General features: G+C 35.0%; 2 protein-coding genes across 2 annotated transcripts in view; one reads left to right on the top strand and one right to left on the bottom strand.

Annotated features, from left to right (window-relative positions):
- Positions 1–2,659: 2,659 nt before the first annotated feature.
- LOC144960092 (protein amalgam-like) lies at positions 2,660–16,396 on the bottom strand. Its single transcript, XM_078893042.1, has 8 exons — positions 16,247–16,396; positions 13,653–13,789; positions 11,882–12,107; positions 10,704–10,864; positions 9,688–9,799; positions 9,242–9,392; positions 8,393–8,538; positions 2,660–7,021 (listed from the first exon to the last, which is right to left on the bottom strand). The coding sequence occupies exons 1-8, from the start codon at positions 16,293–16,295 to the stop codon at positions 6,888–6,890; spliced, it is 1,116 nt and encodes a 371-aa protein (XP_078749168.1). The 5' UTR covers positions 16,296–16,396; the 3' UTR covers positions 2,660–6,887.
- A 568-nt stretch (positions 16,397–16,964) lies between these two features.
- The window catches only part of LOC144960120 (protein amalgam-like), an 11,083-nt gene continuing 547 nt past the window's right edge, over positions 16,965–27,500 (top strand). Inside the window, exons 1-8 of the mRNA XM_078893096.1 lie at positions 16,965–17,162; positions 17,964–18,076; positions 19,857–20,029; positions 21,113–21,186; positions 21,910–22,076; positions 22,465–22,666; positions 24,339–24,572; positions 25,740–27,500. The exon at positions 25,740–27,500 is cut by the window's right edge and continues 547 nt beyond it. Of these exons, the coding sequence (XP_078749222.1) occupies positions 17,102–17,162; positions 17,964–18,076; positions 19,857–20,029; positions 21,113–21,186; positions 21,910–22,076; positions 22,465–22,666; positions 24,339–24,572; positions 25,740–25,867 (1,152 nt within the window). The 5' untranslated portion in view covers positions 16,965–17,101 and the 3' untranslated portion in view covers positions 25,868–27,500. The remainder of the gene's footprint in view (positions 17,163–17,963; positions 18,077–19,856; positions 20,030–21,112; positions 21,187–21,909; positions 22,077–22,464; positions 22,667–24,338; positions 24,573–25,739) is intronic.

Below are 27,500 nucleotides of genomic sequence, written 5' to 3' on the forward strand. Positions count from 1 at the left end.
CTTTTGGATTTCAGTGTCAGGCTATAACATAACGATGGCTACCCATTTGGAGCAACGATCAGAGAGCGGTCGATTTCATTCACGTTATTGCTTATAAACAACCAACTACATATGTTTGTCCGAGCACGTTTTAAGGTGTGTCACTAAGTCCATGTCTTCATTGGTCAAACATTTACTGGTTGATTCAGGGATATCCAACCTATTCGTATATCCGGATCGAAGTGACAGGTCACATTTGTATATTATGTACATTAAATATATATATATATATATATATATATATATATATATATATATATATATATAATATTTCTCATATAATATTTGCCCAGCGACTATATGGTCTCTCCTTGTAGTTATCATTATCATTTTTATCATCGACATCATCTTTCATCGCTCTCATCATCATCATCACAACCATGACAAATCGTTATCATCTTGATCATGATTGCAATCATTGTGATCATCACTACCATAGTATTCATCATCATCATCATCACCGTCGTCGTCGTCATCGTGGTCACTACCAGCGTCATCTTTATTGTCGTCACCAGCCTCATCACTATCACCGTTACCATAATAGTAATCATCATCTTCACCGCCACCTTCAACAAACCGTTCTTGATATTACGAATTGAAACATTTTTTGTTATAACCGAGTCATTCCTTACTGTGAACAAGATGATGTTTTATATATTTATTTATTTATAAATCTATTTATGTATGTATTCATATGTATTTAATTATTCATTTATTAACTTATCTATGTGTTGTTGTTTTAAAAATGTATTTATTCTATCCATGTGTGAATTTTGCTGTATTGTCAATAAAAAGTCCGTTTTCAAAGGATCGTATGAAACGGAGTCTTAAAAAAAAAACCTCTGAAGTACCTAGATTCAGACTATAGATAGAAAGAAATACTCTTCAAGAGTCGTAACGTCACGTCCTTCCTAATGACGCATGGTAACTTAGTAACACTGGCTCTAAACTATGGGAACAATGGCGGACGCCCGTGTGAAACATTTCCCCGGCGAGCATAAAAGCGTATCCAGAGGGGGAAAAAACATAAATTTGATCATGTTTTGACTTTTACACATTCTGATCACAAGACATATGAAAAGTTCTAGCCAGCATGAAAAATAAAAAGTAATGATTTTCGTTGTTTAGAACCAAGATGGCCACCGTTGCCGGGCGGCGTGACATCAGACTACTGAATCCTATTGACGTCACTCAGATTATAGTTTGAGTAGTTCTCACTAAATTGTATTCATCAGACTTTAAACGTTTAAGGTTACACATTGTTTTGTGTCTCGGTACGTTATACCCGACTGGCGAAATTGTGAGTTTTGTTATAAACACATCAGCGCCAGTAAAAAGAAAGAAAATGGGATAGTAGTAAGTTCTAGAATTACAATTAAAGCACCCAAGAAAAGGTAAGACAAAGGGGAATTTGTACAAATAGCAAACATGTAGATTCCAAGAGCACACTATCAAAGTACTAAGTTTGAGATCACCTAAAAGTCTCATCCAGACACAGGCACAGGTCCCCACTAAGAGGAATACACTCAAATGTATAAAAATCATATATTATAAAACGAAAACAAAACATAATACAGTGCATAACAGAGAGATGATTAACAACAAAAGAAATATCATCTCCCTAAACTAACTATTCATTTGACTGTTTCCCTCTCAGCCAGGGCCAGGACAAAACCAAGTAATCTCATTCCAAGACAAAGACAGAAAACAGATTTAGGGGGATAAAAGACAGTATCTCCCTGCCCATTATAGGAGGTCAGAACCGCACCCAGGTAAAAAGTAAGAAAATGGGATAATAAGTTCTAGAAATACAAAGCACCAAAGAAAAAGTAAGACAAAGTATTGCAAGAGCACACTATCAGTGTACTAAGTTTGAGATTACCTAAAAGTATCACCCAGGCACCAGCACAAGATCCCACTAAGAGGAATACACTCAAATGTTTACAAACCATATGTTTAAAAAAATTGTACATAACAGAGAGATAATTCACAAGGGAAAAAATATAATCTCCCAGAACAATAACCATACATTTGGCTGTTTACCTTCCAGCCAAGGACTCCGGCCAGGGCAATGACAAAACCAAGTAAACTCATTCCAAGACAGGGACTGAAGGCAAATTTTAAAAAAGCTACAGAGGGATAGAAGACACAGTCAGTGCCTCCATGCCCACCATTGGAGGTCGGGAACCCCACCCATAGAGAGAGAGAGAGAGAGAGAGAGAGAGAGAGAGAGAGAGAGAGAGAGAGAGAGAGAAAGAGAGAGACAGAGTGAGTAAATAATGAATGCAGGAAAACAGAATCTATAAATTTAATTTTTATTTGTATAAAAATCCATTCAAATTTCATTCAAACATCTCATTTTTACCGTGTCTTAAAACACACGCTATCAATATTGATAATAAAAATAAAAATAATAATAATAATAATAATAATAATAATAATAATAATAATAATAATAATAATAATAATAATAATAATAATAAGTCTTCTGTTTATCCAAATACAAGATGATGAAGGGAAGAAAATAACATATACTGCAATTTTCACACTCCAGTGTGTCTGCAAGCCTGCTACAGACCACACATGAATAATCAAAAAGCTGTCAATTTCATTTGGGGTGTAAAGAAAAAAAGAAAGAAATAATTACGAAATAAACTATATCAACCGAAAACACGATTTCTTCTTTTCAACTCATATAAACAAATCTCTGTGACCCGCCATCTCAAACTGGTATTACAAAGTTAACGATTCGGTTAGTCGACTACAGCGAATGCATCAAATTCAAAATTTAGGTCACCCAAGCACACTCATTGAAGTGATGTGTGCAGGTCATTCATTCGCCGTGATCGATGCAAAAATTTACACGCTTCATTGTCTGTAACAGGCTATCTCAAGCACGGTGCTAAGATCAGTGGCACCGATGCTGCATATCGTTGGAGAGCATACATGTTACGTGTACGCTGATGTATGTCGTATGAGGACATATCTTCATTTCCTTCCATATCGTAGGTCGATCGCATCGCTGTAGGTTAGGAGGAACATAATTGTTATTTAGCTATCATGTCGGGAGATGAACGAGGTGCTGAATAGAATATCAAATTGTTAGCAACAGAAATGAAACTTGAGGTCAATTTATATTCTCGTTGATAAAGAATAAATACATCGCAAAAGGCCCAAATTTTGCACTTCTTATCATTTTTATTTTGTACGTATCATTTTTAATAATAATAATGATAAATCTTTATTGTCCATAAATCTGGCAATTTGTCATTTAGTTACACTCGTTATAACGTTATATGAATACTATAACACGGAACAGATATTTCACTTCTAACAATTGTAAACTCACTAATCGGGAATGGATTAATCATGACATAACATGTACAAACTTTAGACAGTCATGGTTTGTTTTTGCTTTCTATTCTTCTTTGCTTGTTTGTTTTTTAGAGTTTTACAGTGCTACGACCATTTATTTTGAGTATCACTACTTGAGAAAAAGAGGAGAAGAAGAGAGACAAAATGACAATTGATCATTATGATAACTGCAATAGTTTAATTTAATTGATTCATGCTAGTTTCTTCACAACAAAAGTCGTTGAATTTTAAAAAATGATCTTTAAAAATGGTCATAGTTTGTACGCCAGTAGTCAGCATAAATTTCCGAATGTATTTTTCTTTTAATCTCTCTCAAAATAAACGAATTCCTACTACTTTCTTATGTGACCCATGGACCATAATCAGGATTGGATGAAGACATGGAAAAACGACAAATCTAAAGTTTGAGAATGAAAAAAAAATATAATAATATGAATCAAAGGGAGAATGAAAATTACAACAATAACAAACAACAAAACAATCAAAATCAGACATACCTACAAAAAAAGCCACGCCCCCCCCCCCCCCCACCTTTTTAAAGACAGTCGGTGACAAGGAGGGAGCAGATTAAAAGTTATTTGCAAATCTGATAACCAAAATGTTATGGTCCCATTGTTGTAATGGAAATAGACTCAAACTAACGCAAAATATTCTCCATTTCAAAAATGTTACAATAAGCCCTATAATTGCCTCCGATTATCAGACCTGCAAATATGTTCATGTAGGAGGGCGCCAACATGAAAATTATTCATGAGGAAACGGAATGTTTTTCTTTTAAAATAAAAAATTACTTTAGTAAAGCTTTACTGTTCTAGTATGTTGATTTTTTTTCTTTTTAAATGACGATAAAAATATATAAATAGAATTGATGGTATTATAACAATTTGCTAAAACAAAACAACAAAGTATCTATTATGATAATTTGTGATAGCATTGACAAACATAGAAAATATTTCAATTCAAAACGTAGAATTATATTTCAAAGATGGAATGTCAATTTTATTATTTATTTATAAAACAAGGCATACAACATCTCAAGAAGCTTAACGATGATGATATCAAAGTGATCATTGATGTCTTCTATTTGCCCTAAAAATTTTAATAAGCTCTCAAATTGACTAAGAAACTTTGATTTTGAAAATGCATATTTTTCACTCATTTTCAATACCTATACAATTGAGTCAAACAATTTTGACAGTACAAAATATCATGAAACAAGATTTCAGCAGCATTTCGATATTTACAGCAAAATATTAATAAAATTTGGCGAGATAGGATAATGGATGGCATTTATAATATCTTATATTATTCCATCCTTCTTCCTAAATAGTAATGCGTAAAGATATCAAGTTTACAATAATAATTTGTGATGTCAGATTATCAATCGTAAATTTCACTAAACATCTGATTCTTCAAAAAGAAGTATTATCACTAAAATGTTTTTGAAGATGTTTTTTTTTATTCAAAGATGACGAAATAGGAATCGATTGAGGAGTAGAATAAATGATTTCTTACACTCTTGTGTTTTTGGGATTCGAACTTTGTTCCCAACACAAGTTCTCAAGCTTGTAAGCAAGATCGTAAGAATCATATATTCTTCCTCTGGTCTCTGTCAATAATTAGAACATTATTTGTTTGATATTTGTACTTAAACAAGTAAACTCGTCAATTTACATCAACTGAGATTTTAGATATAATAAATTAACTGCAATACATGTTTGAAGTTGAGCAGAAAAATTAACAGGCTAATTTGTAATTGAGAACCGTCGATTGTATTGATGTGGAGGGAAAAAAAAAAGAATCCACTTTACAATAAAATTTGGAATATTTGATGCCCTAAAAGGGACCCTTGCAAGGTTTGCTTGTTTATTTTTAAGGGTTTTACGACACTTGCAACGCATTCAGGTCACATCGGTGACCACAAAGAAAGTGTAAAAATTAAATAAAATAAAAATCTGCAATAAACCACCGAAGGACATCGAAAAGCATGGAAGTATATGTCATACACAAAAGGAAATGGATATCAATGTGAGATTTACAAGGGAAAAAAATACAAAACCCTTCATTTACCGTTTTAAATTGTCCAACACCTTCATTGTCAACACTAGAAGAGTATAATATTATTTTTTTAAATAAAATTTTTATTATTATAAAATCATAAAATTGATGATGGATAAAATAATATGATGACAATCAGTAATAGGGTTTACATGCTTATTTACAGTGAAAATATATGACATCTCATAAAATGGAATGTGTATTGTATGGATAAAGTGTAAAAGAATCAGGTAAAAATGGAATGCATCCCAAGGCATTTTCATATTGATTTTGCAACTATTGTTGTGGCACACTAACAGCTGATACTCGCTGGACACGGGTGAAATACTATCATGAATATTCTGACACACTCACACCACTTTTCATTAAATCCACACTTCTCTCTATCAACGTAACTCAATCCTTTCCTCCCTGTCAAACATTTGTCTTGCTGCCTCAAGATTGTAAGGGGTTTCAAAAAAAACAGATTAGACATGTTCATAAAACAACACTCTTTGAAAACAAAAACGTCCGACGTGCTTTAAATATCTTTTAAAATGCCGTACTGCATCCTTTTGACAATCAGAAACATAGTACAGGGATGTAAATGGCAAATCAAAAAAAAATAATTCCGAATGATTTACATCCTGATATTATTGCTTTTAACTCAAAAATAAACAGTTAAAATTGAATGAAATGAACTGTGCCTTGAAAACAGTTAATTTCAACTGAACATTGGCTTGTCACATACTTTTCTAATTCGTTCATTTTGCATAGCTTAGTGTTGCATTTATTAATCATATTGAAACAAGTTTTATGGTTTTTTTTCAATGTCACCAAATTCTTCTCCAACACTCATGATCACTTTCAATGTAATCCAAAATAAGTAGATTAATTGACTTTCACTGAAACAAAAAAAGAGTGCATCCATCATCCATACGACTTCCAACCAGAAAATAATTGTTATGATAAAATTTTCTATTTACAGTTCAAGATGAAGCCAAAGTTTAATTTTGGCTTAAGGTCAATGGCGAATAAAATATTTTGGTCATAAAAGGAGGGGACTACATGGCCAGCTAACCAGAACCAGATCCAAGAAAAGTAATTACAGTTTGCTTTTCTAAAGCCAAACGTTTTTAGGAAATTGCATGCAATAAGCATAACATGCAAAATTTCATTCTTTTTTACACCGAAACCATTAAAAACAAACTGACCAATAAACGCATCTAATATCTTCATTTCATTGAATAACACTTTTGAAACGAAATGACATTCTTTAAGTTCCCATGGCAGTTTTTAAGTTACCCAACTTTTTAATAATCAAATATACCTATGGTTGTAAGGCAATTAAAACCAAAAACTTTGACCTATCTTAGAATGCTTTCTACTTAATTAAAAGGTGGACTATAAAAAATGCAACACATCTCATGATTGATTCAATGTAAGTTTCCAACACGCTGACACAGGCATGTAATGAGAACCATGACAACAGTCAATCCAATATTCATCAACACGACTGGCACACCGCTGACAATCCGATGAGATCTGTCTTCTGTGGGAACAGGGGATGCTGGCAAGCAAAAAGTTAACATGATTATTGTTATAGGAGTTGCAAATACGAATTACATTCTTATAATCATCATTACATTTTATGTAAAGAGGTGTACGATGAATTGTATTCTTTTTAATTTAAAAAAGGAGCTCACACAGATGCATTTGTATGCTGCCTGCCTACAGACACAATAAAATAAATATTTTTTCTCAGAATCAAGCTGTATACGCATAACCATCTTACTCTATCACAATTTAAATTTATTTAAAGAACACATATTTCAAGGTTCAATATCAAACAACTGTACCTTAAATTTATCTTGATTTACATCGTTAGTTCACAATTTTAAAAATATGACAATATCAATCGTAAACAATCATGGATGGGCGTAAGGATGTTCACTAATAGATATCACTACCTAATGTCTTAGAAAGTACTTGATAGGATAGATACTATCAATCAATACTTGTTGATACTGAGAAAAGCGTACCTTTTGTCTATAATTTAATTTCGTAAACTGATTTTAAAAATCTAAAATAAAAAAAAACAAAAAAAAAACACTATTATCGGGCAGCAATGGGACGAGACAAAAAGGTGAAATAGTGTCATGAAAAGACAGAAGGTGTTTGACCACTTCCAATGACTTGTACATGTGATAACATTAAAAAAAAACATTGGCCAGCATCCTCCAATCAGTGAAAGGTGAATAGCTTGTGCAAATGGAGAAAATGTGAATCAACATATTCATTTTGTAAAGGTATCATAATGTTAGAACCCATTGGATTTCGATCAAAAGCTTGAAATTACTTGATATCAATTGGTAATGAATTTGTTTAGTCAATCGTCTCTTCAGTACCGATTGGTGTGATGTAAAATAGGGAATTCCTTGGAAGGAGCTTTCTGACATGTTTTGATGTTGAGCCAAAAATTTTCTAAAATGATCACTACAAAAAACTTGAATTAATTGCAAAATGAAGCATTTTACAACTTATTAGTTTCAAAATAACTAAGAGTATTCTTTTGATGGCTGGAATAAAAGTACTCTTTCACGGCATTGGATTTATTAAATTCGTTATATTTTTTATTGCACATAACTCACTTACAAGTTATTTGATGCAATACAAAATAACTCCTATCATCAATATAAATAAATAAAATTCCCTTAATTCATCCCATTTGTCTCAAGGATCTACACCAAGGGAAGACTGGAATAACCCAGACGTCAGCCGAAGTACAGCGCCGCAAATTGAGCTGGGACGAGGTGACTTGCTCAAGGCCACACTGCGTAGCGGCGGGTAATCGAACTCGGTACTTTTCGGGTAAGAAGCAAAGACCCTACCACTGAGCCATGCTGCCCCTGACATTATCATGTCCGGATTTGATACTTACAGCTCAGCTCAATGAAAGTGCGGCCTCTTCCCATATCGTTGTTAGCTGTACACTCATATCGTCCATAGTCTTTCTCCTGAACTCCTCTGATGTCAATAATACTTGTGATGCGGTTGTAGGCACCTACTATGTTACGAATCTGAACCCTATGAGATAAGAAAATTTTTAAAAATAATAATACCAAAAATAATTTTAAAATATATAAAACTTAGACAATTTTGCTTACCAAAAATTGTTTTAAAAAACATACAAAAGAAAGAAAAAAAAAAAAGAAAAAAAGAAAGGCCATTCACGCAGCACAAATCCATGGTTATAAAGTTGGTGAGGCGTCCTATCCTTAATTGGCATTTAACTTGGAAATGTGGAAAGAACAGATTGAAGAAGTGAGTTTTTTTATGATAAAAAATATGCCATTTCATTGAGAAAGAACCAATCTGCATGTCTGATATCCCAAACTGCTGCTATGGCCTCATTGCTGGAATGGAAATTCTCCCAAGCCAAATATTTTTCACAACAAAAATATTAAAACAAGCCCATAATTGTGTTCAGGAGCTAGAGCCGGATACATATTCCCCATAGGGAATAAAACCAACAATAATAATCACTTATCCATGTCCACTCCATGCTCTATGAGAGTGGTGGGGTGTGTGGCCTGAAGCCTGAGATCGTGAAAATACTAACGAAAGAGTGAAAATGGAGAGGCTTCGGATGGGAATGATACAATCTGTATTGAAGGGTTGGCAGGTATGCTGTCTCCATGGGTCTAATGGCTCTAAAGAACTACTTTTTTTTTTTAATTGAAACAAAATTATTAATAAATAAATCTCCAGTTCATATAGAGACACAAACCTGCTATCAAATCTAATGTTGAGACCCTCCTTCTTCCATCCAATTTCCTCTGGGTTGGGCAATGGATAGCCTTTGATGTTGCATACCAACTGTTTGACGTAGCCAACTTTCTGTTTGACCACACTGTGAGACGTAGCCACTTCAGGTTTGACTGTGGAAAGGATATTTTTGATTAATGAACATATTACACAATGTACATTGGTACATATTTATAGATGAAGTATGTCATACTATTTGAATACAATCATTTTTACATGTAGATGGTAGTTGAAGACTAATATCATGATTTCAATCAAATTAAACACAAGCAGAGCTGTTTTCATCAAGAAAGCAGAATGATAACGAAAAACTAAGAAATAAAGCCACAAAGCTGTTACTGCTCTCGCAGTAAAAATGATAGGACTGACATCTGCAAAGCGTTAAACTAATAGAAGATAAAAACTTACATTTTACTGTGAGACGTATAAGTCTTTCATCTTTGCCAGCAAAGTTAGAGGCTGAACATTTGTAAAAGCCAGCATCGTTTGACCTGACATCCTTGATAAAGAGTTTATTTGCCTGGTAAGGAGATTAAAATAATATTTATAAGAATAGAAATTAGAAAAATCTTACACTAATGGAAGTAAGTTTATGTGACACAAAAACAAGGAATGCTTAAATAAAGGACGTTTTACAGGACATAAAAAAATGCAAAAGAGTTATGAAAATAGTCATAAACAAGCTAAGGTGGTCGTGGACATAGTTTGCTCTGCTGAAATAACACTTTAAATTTTTAGATATTTTCGTTGACAGAGGATTTTGTAACGCAAACAGGAAAGAGGTGTGTTACATTTTTTAAAAAGCTACCAAAGCAAAAATCCATACCAGAATGCAAATAAAATTAACATAGCCGGAGTATTTCTTGTAATAATAACATGCATAAGTTGATCAACTCAAAATTTATGATTCAAGTCAGGTCTGATAAACGAAGGCAATTAAGGGCCTGGTTTAACATTGTTGTGATGGACAATATTTGGTGTCAGTTTTGGCAGCATTTCCATTACAACAAAGAGAACATATCAGGCCTGCAAATAAGTATATGTCAGTTTAACCACATCATTTTGTAGTGTTCACCGCATAGAATCCACTTACCACAATTTATAATTTGAAAATAAATCTGCATTATCATCTGTTTAATGCTATTGATAATATGTTGAAGAAAATGTTCTTATATATTGTATTGCATTCCATGTATATTATGCACCAAGAGCTATATTTTATGGGACAGGGATTACATAAATTACACTATTATTATTATTATTATTATCATTATTATCCTGATAATCTATACGGATCTGTTCAGAGCTCACAGACAACTAAAAACCAACATTCTTTAGAGCAAGATAGATGATTTTCAATTGTGGACAAAACTTCCATTTGTTAAATGTCACGTCTCATTATTATTATCCATGATAATATATACCTGCAAGACAGATCCTCCATTCGGCAAGAGTTCCCCTGCCATCCTTGTCCATCTGATAATAGGGTAGGGTCTTCCTGTGGCCTCACATTCCAGAGTGGCTGATTCTCCAGACTTCTTGGTCATGTCTGTGCTGGTGTCCAAGTCTCGAATTTGGGGTTTTTCTATAAGAAAATTTTTTTTTTTTTAAAAACTAAAATTCGTTTAACTTGCCTTCAAAAACTTTTTGTTCATGAGAATATAGTTATTGATGGGTAGGACAGAAATCAGCGACTCAGCTAAAAATACTCCCCCCCCCCCCTCAAAACATTTGACAATCTAATTGTGGCTATGTGGCATGACACTCGCCTAAGGACCAGAAGATTCAGGCTTTGAGTCCTGCTCAGAGCAGCTCATAGTTGAGTCCTCGGAAAAGGTGTAAAATGAGTATCTGGCCGTTAACAGCGTTGTCTCTGACAGACAAAAAATGTACTATCACCAAACAGGCATCTGTCTCAATATGTATATATATATTAAGTGTTGTAAAGCACTTTGAGCATGTTTAGTGAATATTGCGATATAAAAGTGCTCGTTTTTTGTTTGAGCGCTGAATACAAAAATAAATAAATAAACAGAACATTTTTTTTTAAACTTTAAAATGGAGAAATTTGACTATGGGATCTATTCCAAAGGAAGACAGGAATAACCCAAGCATCAGTAGCAGTGCAGTGCAGCAATGCAAGTTAGGACGAGGTGACTTGCTCAAGACCACACGAGGTGATGGGTAGTCGAGCATAGTGCCTTCTGGGTATAAATCAAAGACCATACGCATGTGCCAAGCAGCTGCTAAATGCTTTAAACTGATGAAGCATAATTCAATTTGTTCTAACACTCATAGTCCACAAGTTCCAAAAGTATCAACAATTTATTTTTGAAAACAAAACTTAAGCTTAGGATATAAAAGGTAACATGATGTTGATTATTAGGGGGCAGCGTAGCTCAGTGGTACGGTCTTTGCTTTGTACCCAAAAGATACCAAGTTCGACTAACCGCCTCGCTTTGTGGCCTTGAGCAAGTCACCTCACCCTAGCTGCGGCTGACATTGGGTTATTCCAGTCTTCCTTTGGAACAGACCCTAAACCAAATTTCCCCTTGGGGGATGAATAAAGGGAATTTTCTTATTATGAACTCTCTTTTCTTACCAACAACTCGAACTGTCCTGCTGTCGGACACATCGTTGAGGGAGACAACCTCCACCTTACACGTATACAGGCCCTCATCCACTGCCTGTGCATTCTGGATCCTTAAACGCCAAGACGTTGCTGAGGGATTGTCTATGGCCCACCTGAAGGCATCTTCTGACTTGGTGGCCGAAGCAATGAGGACCGAACTGCTGTTTCTCTGTCGATTGAATACTGTCCATTGAACCTGGTAAACCAAACAAAACAAATCTATTTAAACTTTTTGAAAAACAATAACCACCATCAATAATAATAATAATAATAATAATAAATAATAATAAAATAATAATAATAATAATAATAATAGATCTTTATTGTCCATAAAAATGGCAATTTGTCATTTAGAAACTTCTTATAACGTTAAATGATAACTGTAACATTGAACAGATATTTCACTCCTACTTATTTTCTCTCTCTTCCTCTCTAATAAATGCAATTGGGAAGTTTTAGTCATATCAAATGAATTATCAGAAGAAAAATATTGTCCTTAACCCCTATTCCTATCTCAATTTTCATATTCCTATTCATTTCATATCCCATGGGGTGTTTTACACCACTACTCCATGATCAGAAAAAATGTGAGCTACACTATTCCTATCTCAAGGGGTGGTTCTACATGCCAACGTTGATATAGTAAAATATGAAAAGAACTTCTACTACTAATAATACCACTACCAAAACTACTACTAATACTACAACTACTACTATTATTATTTTTTTACTAATCAGGGAGAAGTTATAATAATCATCTTTCTGTTTTGTTTTTGTTGTTTTTAAGAGTTTTACAGCGCTTGCAACACATTTAGGTTATATCAGCGCCAGTAAAAAAGAAGAAAATGGGCTAGTAAAAAGTTCTGGAATTACAATTAAAGCACCCAAGAAAAAGTAAGACAAAAGGGGAACTAGGAACAAATAGGGATCAGATGTAGAATCCAAGAGCATACCACCCAGGAAAAAGTAAGACAAAAGGGGAACTTGGAACAAATAGGGATCAGATGTAGAATCCAAGAGCATACCACCAATGTACTTAGTTTAAGATCACCTATAAGTCTCATCCGGACACAAGCACAAAATCCAACAAAGAGGAATACACTCAAATGCTTACATTATACATTAAAAATAAATATAATAATACATAACAGAGAGATGATTTACAAGGAAAAAAATATCATCTCCCAAAACAATAACTATGCATTCGACTGTTTCCCTCCCAGTCAGGACTCCGAACAGGGCCAAGTAATCTCATTCCAAGACAAAGACAGAAAGCATGTTGGAAAATAGATATAAGGGGATAGAAGACACAGTATGTACCTCCCTGCCCACTATGGGAGGTCAGGATCCAATCCCCACCCAGAATCATCTTTCTAAATGAACCTGAAAATGTATAATTAGGACACCATAACTCGTTTCATCGTTTAAATAACACAATCGAAGGCGAGTAATACACAACAATGTTATGGCGTTTTGTTTTTGTTTTGTTAGAAGTTTGAATTAAACTAAAACCTATTTCTTATCTCATTTTACTTAAAATTCTATTTACTCTTCTAATATTTTGATATTTACCGACTTTAACGATGCTACTGTAAGAAATTGTACAACTGGAGTTTTAAAATACAGTTTAGGACCAATAATGAATATTTCGTAACTACAGAGAAGCCCTCCTCCCAAGGTCGTGCTGGTCCTCGGTCCGAAAATACAATAAAGGTAAAAAGCTATAACATATTCGTCAAACCTTAGCAGCAGTAGGTTTATCCTCCACAACGCATGTCAACTGTATATCTTTCCCTCTCTGCTGAACAATGACTCCGTCAACGGGTCGGACCTGTGGGTCGGTGGATGTGATTCTTACTGTTGGATTGTTACAGAACACTGAAAGAAAATCAGAGAAGGAAGGGCAGGCATTAAAAACAAACAAACAATAATTGAGTATATTTAAGACCTCTGTCCTTCTATCTCATTCATTGGGCCTTGGAATTATGATTCATTAGTTACGGCTTGTGTGTGGTTCTTGGTTCCCGCTTTGTGCAGCACAAATTTGAATCCTTGAAAAAGGCTAATAAATCTTTCCCTGTCGGCTATATTCAGATTTTTTCCCGAAATGTCATAGCTACCTAACAAAACAAAAAATAAGAATTTTTACAATCAAACTCAAAGCAACAAGACATACTACACATAATTTTATGCAGCAAAGCTTTGTTTCAAAATTGGTGATGTACACAAAACAAATCTAAACAAGAAAGAAGTTATTTTATTGTAACGAACGAGATGATTTTTCCCTTACGTTGACAGGAAGAGGGTTAAACCACATGCTCCTGTGATACTCAGGTGTAAAACAAGTACCTGGCTGTTAACAGCATTGCCTTTGTTTTAAAATATCATAAAATCACCCTACTCTTGCTCTGTATGAAATTGAATTCAATGTCATATATAACCTGCTGGTGGAATAAACGAAGCATTGCATAGCCCATTGAGCCTGTTAAAATTGAGTTTTGTATCAAATTTTGAATTAATCTGATTTCAACCAAAAGCGTTTGTACAAAATCAAATTCTAGATGGCAACTTGTACGGGTCATCACAGAGGTGTGAACAACAGACTTTACCTGTATCCCCTGTTAGTGTCTATCGCGACAGCCAGTCAGGGTGTCATAGTCATCACAGAGGTGTGAACAACAGACTTTACCTGTATCCCCTGTTAGTGTCTATCGCGACAGCCAGTCAGGTGTGTCATAGTCATCACAGAGGTGTGAACAACAGACTTTACCTGTATCCCCTGTTAGTGTCTATCGCGACAGCCAGTCAGGTGTGTCATAGTCATCACAGAGGTGTGAACAACAGACTTTACCTGTATCCCCTGTTAGTGTCTATCGCGACAGCCAGTCAGGTGGGTCATGGTCATCACAAAGATGTGGATAATAGAATTTACCTTTATCCCTTGGTAGTGTCCTCGTCTGCCATCGTTAGGTACATGGTCATGGGTCAATTGACCAATGTTGCAATGGGTCATGACTGATGGCTTTCGGCTTTGTTTGGTCAAGGCTGTGTGTCACCCCCAAATGGTTTGTTTGTTCAATGAAATGAATGGGTAGACAATGCATTCTTAATCCATTGCCTACTTATACAACTGTTATGAGTGGCATATTCGTTAATTGTTTTGTGCAGTTGATTTGTCATCCATCATTACATCAGATTAGCAGTCAATTGTCCGTTAAAGTAACCCACATAAGACGTCAAACAAGTCTCCCTGATTACTATGTGGACTATGATAAATATGAAAATTGGACAAATTTCATGTCTGCTGCTTAATTGGGACCATTTGTCGGTAACCAGGCCGTCCCAATAAACTGGCTTAGACTGTAATAACACCCCCCCCCCTCCCTCACACACACACACATGTATACACACTTGTACAGCAACTGGCATGATAAATCATCACTGATACTCTAGCTAACTTGTGGAGAGTGGGAAACTACACCTATTTGTTCCACCACACATCAAGTCTCTCACTGCCAGTACACTGATTGACCACGTGAACCATTCTGTTGCTTTGCACCACATATCCCCACTTATTGATTCGGTTTAACTTTACGAACAGCGCACATTCACGTTTTGACTTTGACCCTGTCTGATGTATGACACTGTTCGATATAAGTATCAATTTGGATTCGACCCCCAAAACCTAGGGTCTTGGTTTTGAATTGAACTTGAGAGAAACGATTCACTGACAAAATGAGCAAGGAGTTTTTTGTGTTGCCGTGATGTGGAAGGGGAGGTAAGGGATGAGTCGATCGATGACTAGACTTGAAGTTGAAGTGGTGCTTTGCCTCAATCCTCTATGACTTGATTACATTGTCTTCAATCAGCTAAGTTTTATTTCTCTCTCTCTCTAGTTGTCAAAGAATCAAATTGATGGCGACATGATATACCCACCACCACTATTATCACTACTACTCTGTGCTTAAACTTAAACCTGAAATGAAAACCATTGATTTTGTGTTGGTGGTCTTGATCGAAATTGAAATCATCTGATTTAGGTCTAGATTATCAAACTCAAACGACACATCAGTTTGGAGTGTCCTTTCTCTATTGTTTGTCAATCTTGTGTGAATTTCTATTATCTATATTCCGTTTACCTTTCCCGTTGTTAAATCCGCCGTATCACGCTATATCTACCCAGATATATGTACACAGTTGATAGTTGGTCGATGCGGAAGTCGTCTTCAAACTGACAACTAACAAAACACTATGCAGTTTTTAAATTTAAAGACTAATACAAACAAATGTATTTATCAGTACGATTATAATAACAAATACAAAACATATAAATACCTTTTGTAATGAAAATGATTAAAAACAGGAATAAAACTTTCTGCGCCATTTTAAAAACACTTCGGTCTCACAACAAACAAGCTATTTTACATAGGTGTCCACCATTGCTGTGTTTGACTGTTTGTAATCCCAATTAGGCCCTAAGAAGGGGTGGGGGGGGGGGGTGAAATAGATATTGATATAAATATCGATATTTAAAATATTGTTATGATAATTTGAAACAAACTAAATACATTTTGGTCCCTAATTGTCTTCACGGCGTCAAATACGTATTCTTATCAATATTAAACGACTAAGACCGACTTCGTGGTCAATATAATCTTTTTAAATATCTATTTCGCCGCAATTATATTTTGTTTAAAGAGGTGTGATATATTGCTCAAAATATCGAATCAATAATATGACCGAGATTCTTGTTTTCACCTGAGAACAGGTTGTAACACCCGTTACGCATGCGCCAGGTGAGAAATCTAGGCGTCCGGTAACCCGGTTCATTAATGATTTATAATAATTATTCAATCTATGGGGACAACTGAACTCTCCCAAACAGCAATAACGCTGATATAATATTTTTTTTTATTTTTACAAAAGGTTTATTATAGATATGTTTTGACCAGCACCTAGGCTGTGGTGATTTATTTATACATCTCACCTGTAATCACAGGTGAACGAATTGATACTCACCTGGAATCTAGACAGTTTTAGCTTTACTTCCGGTGTTTTCATTCGAGTTACTGAGGAATAAGGAAGTGCCCGTAAAAATGATACCTTGAAGAGTCTTGACGCCACGAAAATAAAAGAATAGACTATCAAGTGGTCCTTTCACGATCTGTCTACCTTCCACGTCAAAGCACAATGAAAACGCTTACAATTACAGCAATATTTCATTGTCTGTGTGTTTTTGTCAGTATTAGAGGTTTGTTGTTTGCCTTTTACTTTTACTTTTGGTTTATCCTGTAAAAGCGTCTTGACCGTCTTGGTACTACTCGCCTAAAATACTAACACTAACAGTTAGTAACACTCTAAGATAAATGTCAGTCTTTACGGTTTGAATACTCTGTTGTTATTTTATGTGTGAGATTTAGTTGTTTTCTGCCATTGCCTTTATCTCTACACGTCATTACTATTCGGACACTACTATTACTACTACTACTACTACTACTACTACTACTACTACTACTACTACTATTACTACTACTATTACTACACTACCACTACCAGTATTACTACTATCTACTACTACTACTATTACTACGACTACTACTAACTACTACTATTACTATTACTACTTATTGCTACTACTACTACTACTACTACTACTACTACTACTACCTCTATTGCTACTACTATTACTACTACTATTACTACTACTGCTACTATTGCTACTACTACTAGTGCTACCACTACTATTGCTACTACTGTTACAACTACTATTACTACTAATTCTAATACTACTACTACTATTATTCCTTTCCTTAGAGTTAGGGGGCTGCATGCCACATCGGTGTGGTATGATCTTTGGTATATACCCAAAAGCTACAGGGCTTGACTCACCACCTTGAGCAAGTCACCTCATCACTTTTTCTGCTCTGCTGTTCTGCGGCTGATGCCTAGGTTATTCCAGTCTTCCCTTTGAATAGTCCTTAAAGGCAGATTTCTTTTTGGGGGTGAATAAAAGAAATTTGATTTTGTATTATAATTTTTTTATTTATTCCAGACATTAACTGTGACCAGAGACCTGAAATTGTCAATGAAATTTGGCCCGAGGTCCAACCTGTTGGTCGTACTGGTCGACTCAATTGCACCGTAACCAGTCTTGGCCAGAACACGGTAAGCTAGGTTAGAATATTAGTATTAATAATGAGATTTTTTATCTCGGTTTGTTATAAAAACAAATTACCTTATCTGTGTAATGAAAAGTAACCATTTTCATCAAGAAACCAGCAACAGTGATGCGACTCGGGATACAATGGAGAAAATGGGAAGGTTTAATGAGTGATTAAGTTGTCCAGAACATTGCCTGTAAATAGTTGTTGTGTGTATATTCTTGTCTTAATAGCTTGTTTCTGGGTGGGGTTCCTGACCTCCCATAGTGGGCAGGGGGTGCATACTGTGTCTTCTATCCCTTTATATCTGTTTTCTAACATGCTTTCTGTCTTTGTCTTGGAATGAGATTACTTGGTTTTGTCCTGGCCGGAGTCCTAACTGGGAGGGAAACAATCAAATGTATAGTTATTGTTTTGGGAGATGATATTTTTTCCTTGTAAATCATCTCTCTGTTATTTAGTATTATATTTGAATGTATAATGTAAGCATTTGAGTGTATTCCTCTTTGTTGGATTTTGTGCTTGTATCCGGATGAGACTTATAGGTGATCTCATTCTAAGTACATTGGTGGTATGCTCTTGGAATCTACATCTGATCCCTATTTGTTCTCAGTTCCCCTATGTTTTACTTTTTCTTGGGTGCTTTATTTATAATTCTAGAACTTTTTACTATCCCATTTTCGTCCTTTTTACTGGCACTGATATAACCTAAATGTGTTGCAAGCGCCGTAAAACCCTTAAAAACAAAAACAATTAATAGCTTGTTTGGCATTCTAGGTCTGTCTGGCGTAAGACTGCATGGCCAGAATGTTGGATAATATTTTCTCAAATAATCATTAACTTGTCTTACATTATTGCTTTTGAAATTGAACTAGTACTAGACGATGGACAGAAATTTAAAGTGAGTGAATGCGACTCATAAAGGGCTGGGGGACTACAACACAAAGCTGACATTGTTTCTGCCTTTGGTCGTTATCAGCAACTTTTGTCTGTGATTTGAGGATGGCTGAAGTCCAAAACGTTTGTTTTTTATTGTCCCTCTCACTCACTATTTTTCTCTTCATCGTGTTAGCTCCTTTAGGCTCCTGCAGCTTTTTGTTTTACTAGACTATTTCCAAATAAGGGATGATAAACCCGTTAGTTTGGATGAGAGAAGATAAATTGAAATGGTTCGGACATGTTAAGAGACGAGAGAGTGAGTACGTGGGAAGGAGAGTATTGGACTTAGCAGGAAAGAGGAAAAAGGGACGCCCAAAGACTAGATGGTGGGATAAGGTAAAGTATGGTATATGAAAGAACTGGGCCTGGAGGAAGATGATGCTCTGGACCGAGATGCATGGAAATGGCATACATTATGGCAACCCTGCAAAATGCGGGATAAACTGGAAGAAGAAGAAGAAACCAGTTAGTTTGGACAGCACGCCTGATTTTGTCATATATTGTAAAAATTAAAGCAAATACTAGTAGTGTAGTGTGTATTTTTTGTTTTATATTCACATGTAATTTGCTGGGTTTTGTTCTTTTTAATGTTTTGTTTCTTTGCTTTTTTGTTAAAAAAATGTTTACCTGCTTTTAACAGTTTGATGGGTTTTTGTTTTTTTTTTCTTATTCCCATGCTGTGATGCAAATTACTCATTCAGAATCGGTGTTATTCGTAGTTCAAAACAGTTATAAAGCAATGGATATAGTTTATTTATCGCTACAGAAAATGCTTTTATAGAGTTTATTTATTTTCTTTTTTGTTTTTATCATTGCCAAAACTTTTTTTGTGGTTTTTCACTCAGGTCACATGGTCCAAAGAAGGTGGCAAGACCATTTCCGTCTTGGAGTCCATTCAGGGTTTCAACAGGAAGTTGGGTGGGAAATTCAAGTATGAGGTGGTGCAAACCCAAGTAGCAGACAACAGAGTAACTTTTACTTTGATCGTACGACGTCTGGTACAATCAGATGCTGGAAAGTAAGTTATCGTTGAAGGTTGACAATAATAATAATAATCTTTATTGTCCAAATAGGCAATTAGGCAATTATTGTTAGGTTACAGCTCTTGTAATAGGCGAAAAAAGTAATTAAAATAGTGGTAATAATGATGATAATAATTCTGATAGTAATGGTGATAATAATAATATAATAATAAAATAATATAATAATAATTATAGTAATAATAATAATCATAATCATTATGATAATAGTAATAATAAGAAGAATAAGAAGAAATCGGTTTTAAGCCAGAATTGTTTAGAAGCTATTATATTATTATATAAGATTTGGATTTAGTTCATATGATAATTTCTTGACAAAATATTTGTCGATTCACAATACAGTATCCTTCCTGATAAGAGCTTAACTTGGCCAATAGTGTGGCCTTGGGTGTCCTGTCACAGTGATAAGTGACTGACATGTTTCTGTATGGTATAAAATACAGGATACAATTACAAAATTAACATAAATTTTCATCAAATTCAAACTTCAATTTATCTAATTTCTTATCAGCACAGCTCTTAAAGACGGCATTCCTCGCAGTCATTGAACGGGCGTGGAAAGAGTTCCAAATATCTACGATTCTGGAAATTAATGAATGGGCGTTATTGAGGTTGAAGACTGTCCTTTGGTTATATATTATGTTATACTGGTTGAGAATCTGCAATATTTGCGGAGAAGTAAAGGCTATTACACACATGCAGTCATTTGTTTTATACTTATTGTACTACAATATTGTGGAAATTGACATAGATGAGACGAATCTTATCAGCCAACAGTTTGATCAGTCCAGTAGGGTGGCCAAATTATGGCAATTCCCAAGACCAACAGTCAAATTAAAGAGAGAAATAATCAGTCTCAAGAGAATTAAATACAGTTGATTGAGAATATGAAATTTTAGTTGTTTTTTTTTTTTTTTTGTCTTTATTTTTATGTGTTTGTTGGTTTTGGGGTTTGTTTTTTTTTGTTGTTTTGTTTTGTTTAGAAAGTTTTACCCATGACCATTTGCCCATGTATGAATTATTACATAATGTTTATTGATTGTCGTTTTTCTCCTTTCTAGGTACAGGTGCACGGTCCGTATCACGGGGTCCTCAGATGATTGGCCAACCAAGCTTGGGACATTGACTGTTCAAGGTAAAATCTTACTGTGTCCAATCAGTTCATGGAGATTGCATTATATTATTTTCTATATCTAATCTGTGGCTCTGGTTTGGGATACAATTCCCTTTAGTGTCTGTTGCGTTTTTGTATTATTGTTTTTCAAAAGCAGTGGTGGCCGATTTTTAAATCTCATGATTTTTTCTGTATTTGAATTTTTGCCTTTTTTTTTTCTTTTTAAAAATGTTTTTAGTTACCCATCGAGAAGCCGACACCTCCATGCTCTTATAAGTAGATCTATCAACTGAATGCAATTATGGGCTTAATTTAACATTGTTATAATGGATAATATTTTACATTGGTTTGAGAGTATTTCCATTAGAAGAATGACTATACTAATTTGGGTTATCAGACCTACAAGTAAATAAACGTTGACTGACACCCAGGGGTGGTACAAAAATTGTCTTTTAACCATGGGTGCCAGTTTTCCGGTTCATGCCAGAATTCCAGTTTCGCGATATCTAGAAGTCATATACCTCTGGTTTCAGTGTTTTGAGTAAAATAGCCTAATAGCATCGGTAAAAATTTGAAAACGTGATTCTTTTCAGTGGATGGAGGTAGATTCGTGAAACCAGTAGGAACTTTTCAGGTTTGGCAAAGTGTCGAGATTTTAGTTTCAGGTTTCAGCACTTCTTCCTGCTAGCACCCATGCTTTTAACAATAAAAATGGTTTTCTCTAATTATTTTATCTTCTTCCAGTGTCACCAACCATCAACTCAGATGCTGATTCAGTGAAAGAGTTGGAAAAGTACAACAATGCCACCTTAAAGTGCGGAGCCTTTGGTATCCCATCCCCTAACATCACTTGGACCAGATCTGACGGGGGCCTGCTGCCCATCATGCCAAAGCCCAGAGCACAGTTCAGGGTGAGGATTGATTTTTATTACATGTTCTTGAAATCTTCCTGTCTGGAGATAATTTTGTCAGAGATGGCTGAGTAGATAAGGCATGGTTCTTTCTTCAAGCTCCTTTTGTGAAACGTAACCCTGTTGTTGTCTCTGCAGTAGCTGATATTCTGGGTATGGTTCCTGACCTCCCATAGTGGGAGTTCTATTTGAACCAATTCCCCTTTGTCTTACTTTTTAAAGTCCTTTTAATTGTAATTCTAGAATATTTTTATTGTCCAATTTTCTTCCTTTTTACTGGCACTAATATGACCTAAATGTGTTGCAAGCATCATAAAACCCTTAAAAACAAAAACAAAATAAGGGTCTTTTAGAATTTGGTTCAAATTTGTTGTTTCTTTTCCCACAGGGGTCGAATCTCCAGCTGACCCGTGTTGATGTCAATCACATGGGCGTGTACCGATGTGTTGCTGACAATAACATCAAACCACCCAGTGAGCATCTTTGTGAGGTGCTAGTCTTCCATGCTCCTTTCACAAAGGTTGTCCAGAACAGTGTGGGCCAGGCCAAGAACAGGCGTTTGTCTGCCAAGCTTGAATGTATTATCCAAGGTAATAATAGTGATATGGGAGGCGAAGTGGCCGAGTGGTTAAGGCATTGTACTGTGACCCGGAAGGACCCGGGTTTGAGCCCCGCTTCAGGCACATTCATTTTTTTCCTTGAGCATGATTATTAACCCCCAATTTGCTCACTTGGACAACATGGGTGATTCCTGTTGACATCAGACATCTTGTTCGATGAGTTATCTATATCCCTTCGTGGAATGCCTAGGCGAGGATGTCTTATGATGTCGTGGCGAAAAAGGCATAATTTAATTTGATAATAGTGATATGAGTAAGAGTTATAGTACTTGAAAGTCGATTTTCTCAAAACTTTGTTTTTTACACTCTACTTACTTCAACTGTTCATATCTCGGCAATGATGAGTGATTATGAATATTTCTATATTTGGTTTCAAATTTTTGGGCATATAAGCTTTGCTCGCATACACATACCTGCCGAATCTTACGAATTTTTTGTATTTTTACAAATTTTAGACAAATTTCATGGCCAATTACTAAATTTTATGAAAATTGCGAATTTTTAATTCTCAGTATTACTTAAATATTGACGATAATATTAAGTACTACTACTACTACTACCAGCGCTGCCAACCTACTGCAAAAAATCTGGAATTGTACGCATTTTCAGCGATTGTACGCATTTCCCCCAAGATTGTACCCATATTCAGTGTACAGAGTCACTTCAGTTTTCTTTAGTTGTAATTCATATTATTACTAGCCTATTGAGATACCTTGGTGACCAAGTGGGTGTTCATATATTTTTTGACCAATTATGATCTTCATGCTGGGAGGTAGAATTCTGAAAGGATTGGATTATAGTCTTGGGAACACCATTGTTGCTGCAATTGAACTTGTGCGGTGTGACTTTATGTAATTATACCTTCCTCTTACTTTCACAATGGTTAGTTTCTATCGATTTCAGGATTGTACCCATTTTTATGAAATCTCCCCCATTTTGAGGTCCCATTGTACACATTCTCATCACATGGGGGTTGGCAGCTCTGCTACTACAACTACTACTACTACTACTTCTATTGCTACTACTACTACAACTACTACTACTACTACTACTAATTTCCTTGTCGTATTACTCAAAATTGACATAAAAATTACTAAATTTGAAGTTTTCAATTTGACAGGTCTGCGTACATTAAACATCAAATTGTTTAACCAACTTAACACGGAATCACATAATTCCTCAAATCTGTAGAAAATTGAAACCCCTGAATAATATCTACATCCGAAACGCACTATTCAGTCTCACAACATTCTTTAAAAGAAAATAATTATGCCCTTCATGCCACGACATCATAAGATATCGTTGCCTAGGCATTCCACGAAAGAATATTTAATTGATGTCAACAGGAATCACCCATGTTGTCCAAATGAGCAAATTGGGGGTTAATAATCTTGCTCAAGGAAAATAAACGAAAGTGCCTTAAGCGTGGCTCAAACCTGGGAACTTCCGGGTCACAGTGCAATGCCTTAACCACTCGCCACTTCGCCCCCCCCCCCCCCCCCATACTTTCTTTAAGGAACCATTTATATAGAATTTCGTGGTACATTTTTATAATATGTGTTTCCTTGATATGATCTTATAATTCTGCCAGTTTTCAAATAAGAAAAGGTTTGCGTTTCTAATTTTTGATATCTCTCATCAGGTCACCCAGTGCCCACTGTAACATGGTGGAGAATGGTTGGTTCTGAGAGGAAGTACATCACAGATGATGACCGGTATGAGATTCACAAACAGACTCAGGATAATCAAAACCTGCGTGCCATGGAGCAGTGGTATACGCTCAAGATTAAGAATGTACAAGCCAATGACTTCACGACCTACATCTGTGAAGGGTTCAATAAGCAAGGAAATCACTCCTCCAGTATTGTCCTCTTTGGTAAGTTAAAAGTAGACGTTGCTGCTCGAAGCTCGAAGAAATAAAAACTAATGTGAAATTGAATGTAAGTTTCAATTTAATATACGAAAGCAGATAAAATGGAGGTTTTGGGTTTCCCCTTTATCAACAAAACAGGATGAATTAAACACTACAGACGAATGGGATATTGTGGTAGTGGCGGTGTTAAGATGAATTCATTAACAACGCCACTACCACATTATCCCATTCGTCTGTAGTGTTTCATTCATCCCGTTTTGTTGATAAAGGGGAAACATGAAACATCCATTTTATCTGTTTTCGTAATTAAATTGAAGCTTACATTCAATTTCACATTGTTATTTATTTCTTAAGTGAGTTGGAATTTTCAGTAGACCTGAGTGATTTAATCTCTATATGAAATGTCCGCATTAATAGATAGAAGTAAATTTGTGCGGCTATGTGGTCTTGTGATTTGACATTCGCTTTCGGATCGGAAGGTCCTAGAATCGAGCCTTGCTCAGTGCATAGTTGAGTCCTTGGAAAAGGCTCTTATATCCCCCTGTGTCTGTTTTCCAATTGCTTTCTGTCTTTGTCTTGGAATGAGATTACTAAGTTTTGTCCTGACCTTGGCTGGGAGGGAAACAATCAAATGTATAGCTATAGTATTATTATAGTATTATAGTATTATTATATAAGCAAGATAGGTTTGGTTTGTGTTGTGTGTTGTGTTGTGTGTGTGTGTGTGTGTGTGCTTGTGTGTGTGAATGAGTATGTTTCAGCCAAAGTAATTTGTAATTTAAGCGCTTAGAGTCTGGTGTCTCGGAGTTATAGCGCTATATAAGTTTTCAGCATTATTATTATTATTATTATTATAGTTTTGGGAGGTGATATTTTTTAACATATGATTTGTTAACATTTGAGTGTGTTCCTCTTTGTGGGATCTTCTGCTGATGTCTGGGTGAGACTTTTTTTGTTTTTTTTTAATTAGTAAAAGTAATGTATGAAATCAGGGATTATTTTGCTCCTAAAACACTGGTTTGTTGAGGGAGAACCTCAAAGAACAGCGATTTCCCTATTAACAAACCAATCAGCTTCAGGGACATTCTCTTGTACAATGTTTTGTTGTTTTGTTTTGTTTTTTAACAAAAAAAATGTCCATTTATTTACATTCCATTCCGTTTATTTCAGAAACAACGGAGTGTCAAGGAGCAAACTGCCCCTCCCTCAATGCACCAGGCCATGCCATCCGGTTTATTCCAAGTGCTGCTGCAACTTTACTGCTTTTACTCCTGTGCACATTACTGAGTCGACATTGAATCAGTTTTGTGGTAACTTACTCCAAAACAAGAATAAAAGTCTTCTTGTCTATTTTTTACAAAAGTTTGTGATGGAATGAAATCTGCCCATATACAATCTCATTTGGACATAATTTTGATCATCAAACATCACTGCCTTTCATCATCATTTGTTTATATCCGCCTTTGAACCCTCGTAAAATAACAAATGTTTTGCCCAGAGACATAAAGATCTAGTTGTTTTTTTTTAAATTTTAACAATTATATTTATTGGATTATTGGAATGGTCTTAAAATTCAGCATAAAGAAACATTCGAGGTAAAAACACCAAATTGCCAAATATAAGCAGAATAGTTCCATTCTCAAATTAATGTTATTGTTATGAATGGCTCAGAATCCTTTTTGTAAATACTTTACTGATAGACATTTTGTTAACAGCTTAGATTTTATTTAAACTACTTATGTTAGTGGATACGTGCATGCCTTTGATGTTGTCATAAATTCCGTGGTGTTGATAGTAAACCAGAAAAATATGTCCTACCACCTTTGTTTTGGGCAAAAGGGTCACTTTATTTATACTTTAATTTGAAAGTTGAAGCATAGATAGATGTTTGTTAAGAATCCAGGCGTGTTCCGTTTTCTGTGACAAATATTCGATTTTTATCGTTGCCCAAAAATATAATTCTTAACATTCCATGCAACATTTTTGATTTCACTTTATTTCATTGATTATTTTTGTATTGCATAATTGAACATAGATTTGTACGATGGTTGTTTTTGAATTCTGTTGTGGCTGTGGTTGTGTGCTACAATGGGAACAAATATGTCATATAGTAGTTTGGAAAATTTGGTAGTTTAACTCATGGCTTCATTTATGTAAATAATTCCCTAATTTTGTCAGTGCTTCATTTCTTTCTTTCCCTTTTCTCTGTTTAACAACCTTTTAAAATCTGGTGCAATCAAAACTCTGAGGGAAAATATTACATGATTCCAATATTAAGACTCTAATTTGCAGCTCCCTTCTCGACAATATCGTATTCACTTTTCAAGATATCCTTTTTGAAGCCTTTAAAAAAATATGGGACAAAATTAGTGTAGCACTGTATATATATCATTCATTAATTTGTGTCATAACATCTCATTGATTGACGAATGACTGGGAATGCTTGTATCATGCTTGTGAAGCGACAGTTAAATGAGCATATCGGTTTTGTTGTTATTATATCTTTGTTCAGATATGGGTGATGTTCCCTTAATAAACCCATGCCTTGATCATCAAACATTCCAAATTATTCAAATTATATCATTATGATTGTTTTTATTTACTCGTATTTGATGCACTAGTAGGTAAGTAGAAACTATATAAAATGCATATATGTATATTTTTTTTTTTTTCTTAAAAATAAATAAAAATTCTGGGAAGATTTAATTCAATCATTCCAACTCTAGATTATTATGCAAGTTCCTTTTCCTCATTGCCTTTTCTGCCAGCCTGGAACAAATCAGTAATTTGTCAGTGTCAGAAAAAAATATTTTTTCCTAAGTCAACGCAGTCTTAAGAGCAAAAAAAAAAATAATTTTTAAAGCAAAACAATTTTAAACTTTAAGTCATACGGGCTACTGCTCAATTCCACTACCATTAGAGTTAAGTCGA

The sequence above is a fragment of the Berghia stephanieae genome, chromosome 14, assembly GCF_034508935.2.
Source record: "Berghia stephanieae isolate SIO BIC M18660-M18661 chromosome 14, UCSD_Bste_1.3, whole genome shotgun sequence".
NCBI lineage: Eukaryota > Metazoa > Mollusca > Gastropoda > Nudibranchia > Aeolidiidae > Berghia > Berghia stephanieae.

Bases quoted from the DNA above. Each gene is read 5' to 3' on its own strand.
- LOC144960092 (XM_078893042.1), bottom strand. From the start codon at position 16,295: ATGGCGCAGAAAGTTTTATTCCTGTTTTTAATCATTTTCATTACAAAA. The intron at 10,865-11,881 runs GTAAGAAAAGAG...ATTTTCTTATAG, and splicing joins CAGGACAGTTCGAGTTGTTG to AAAAACCCCAAATTCGAGAC. The intron at 9,800-10,703 runs GTATATATTATC...TCTCCTTACCAG, and splicing joins ATGGAGGATCTGTCTTGCAG to GCAAATAAACTCTTTATCAA.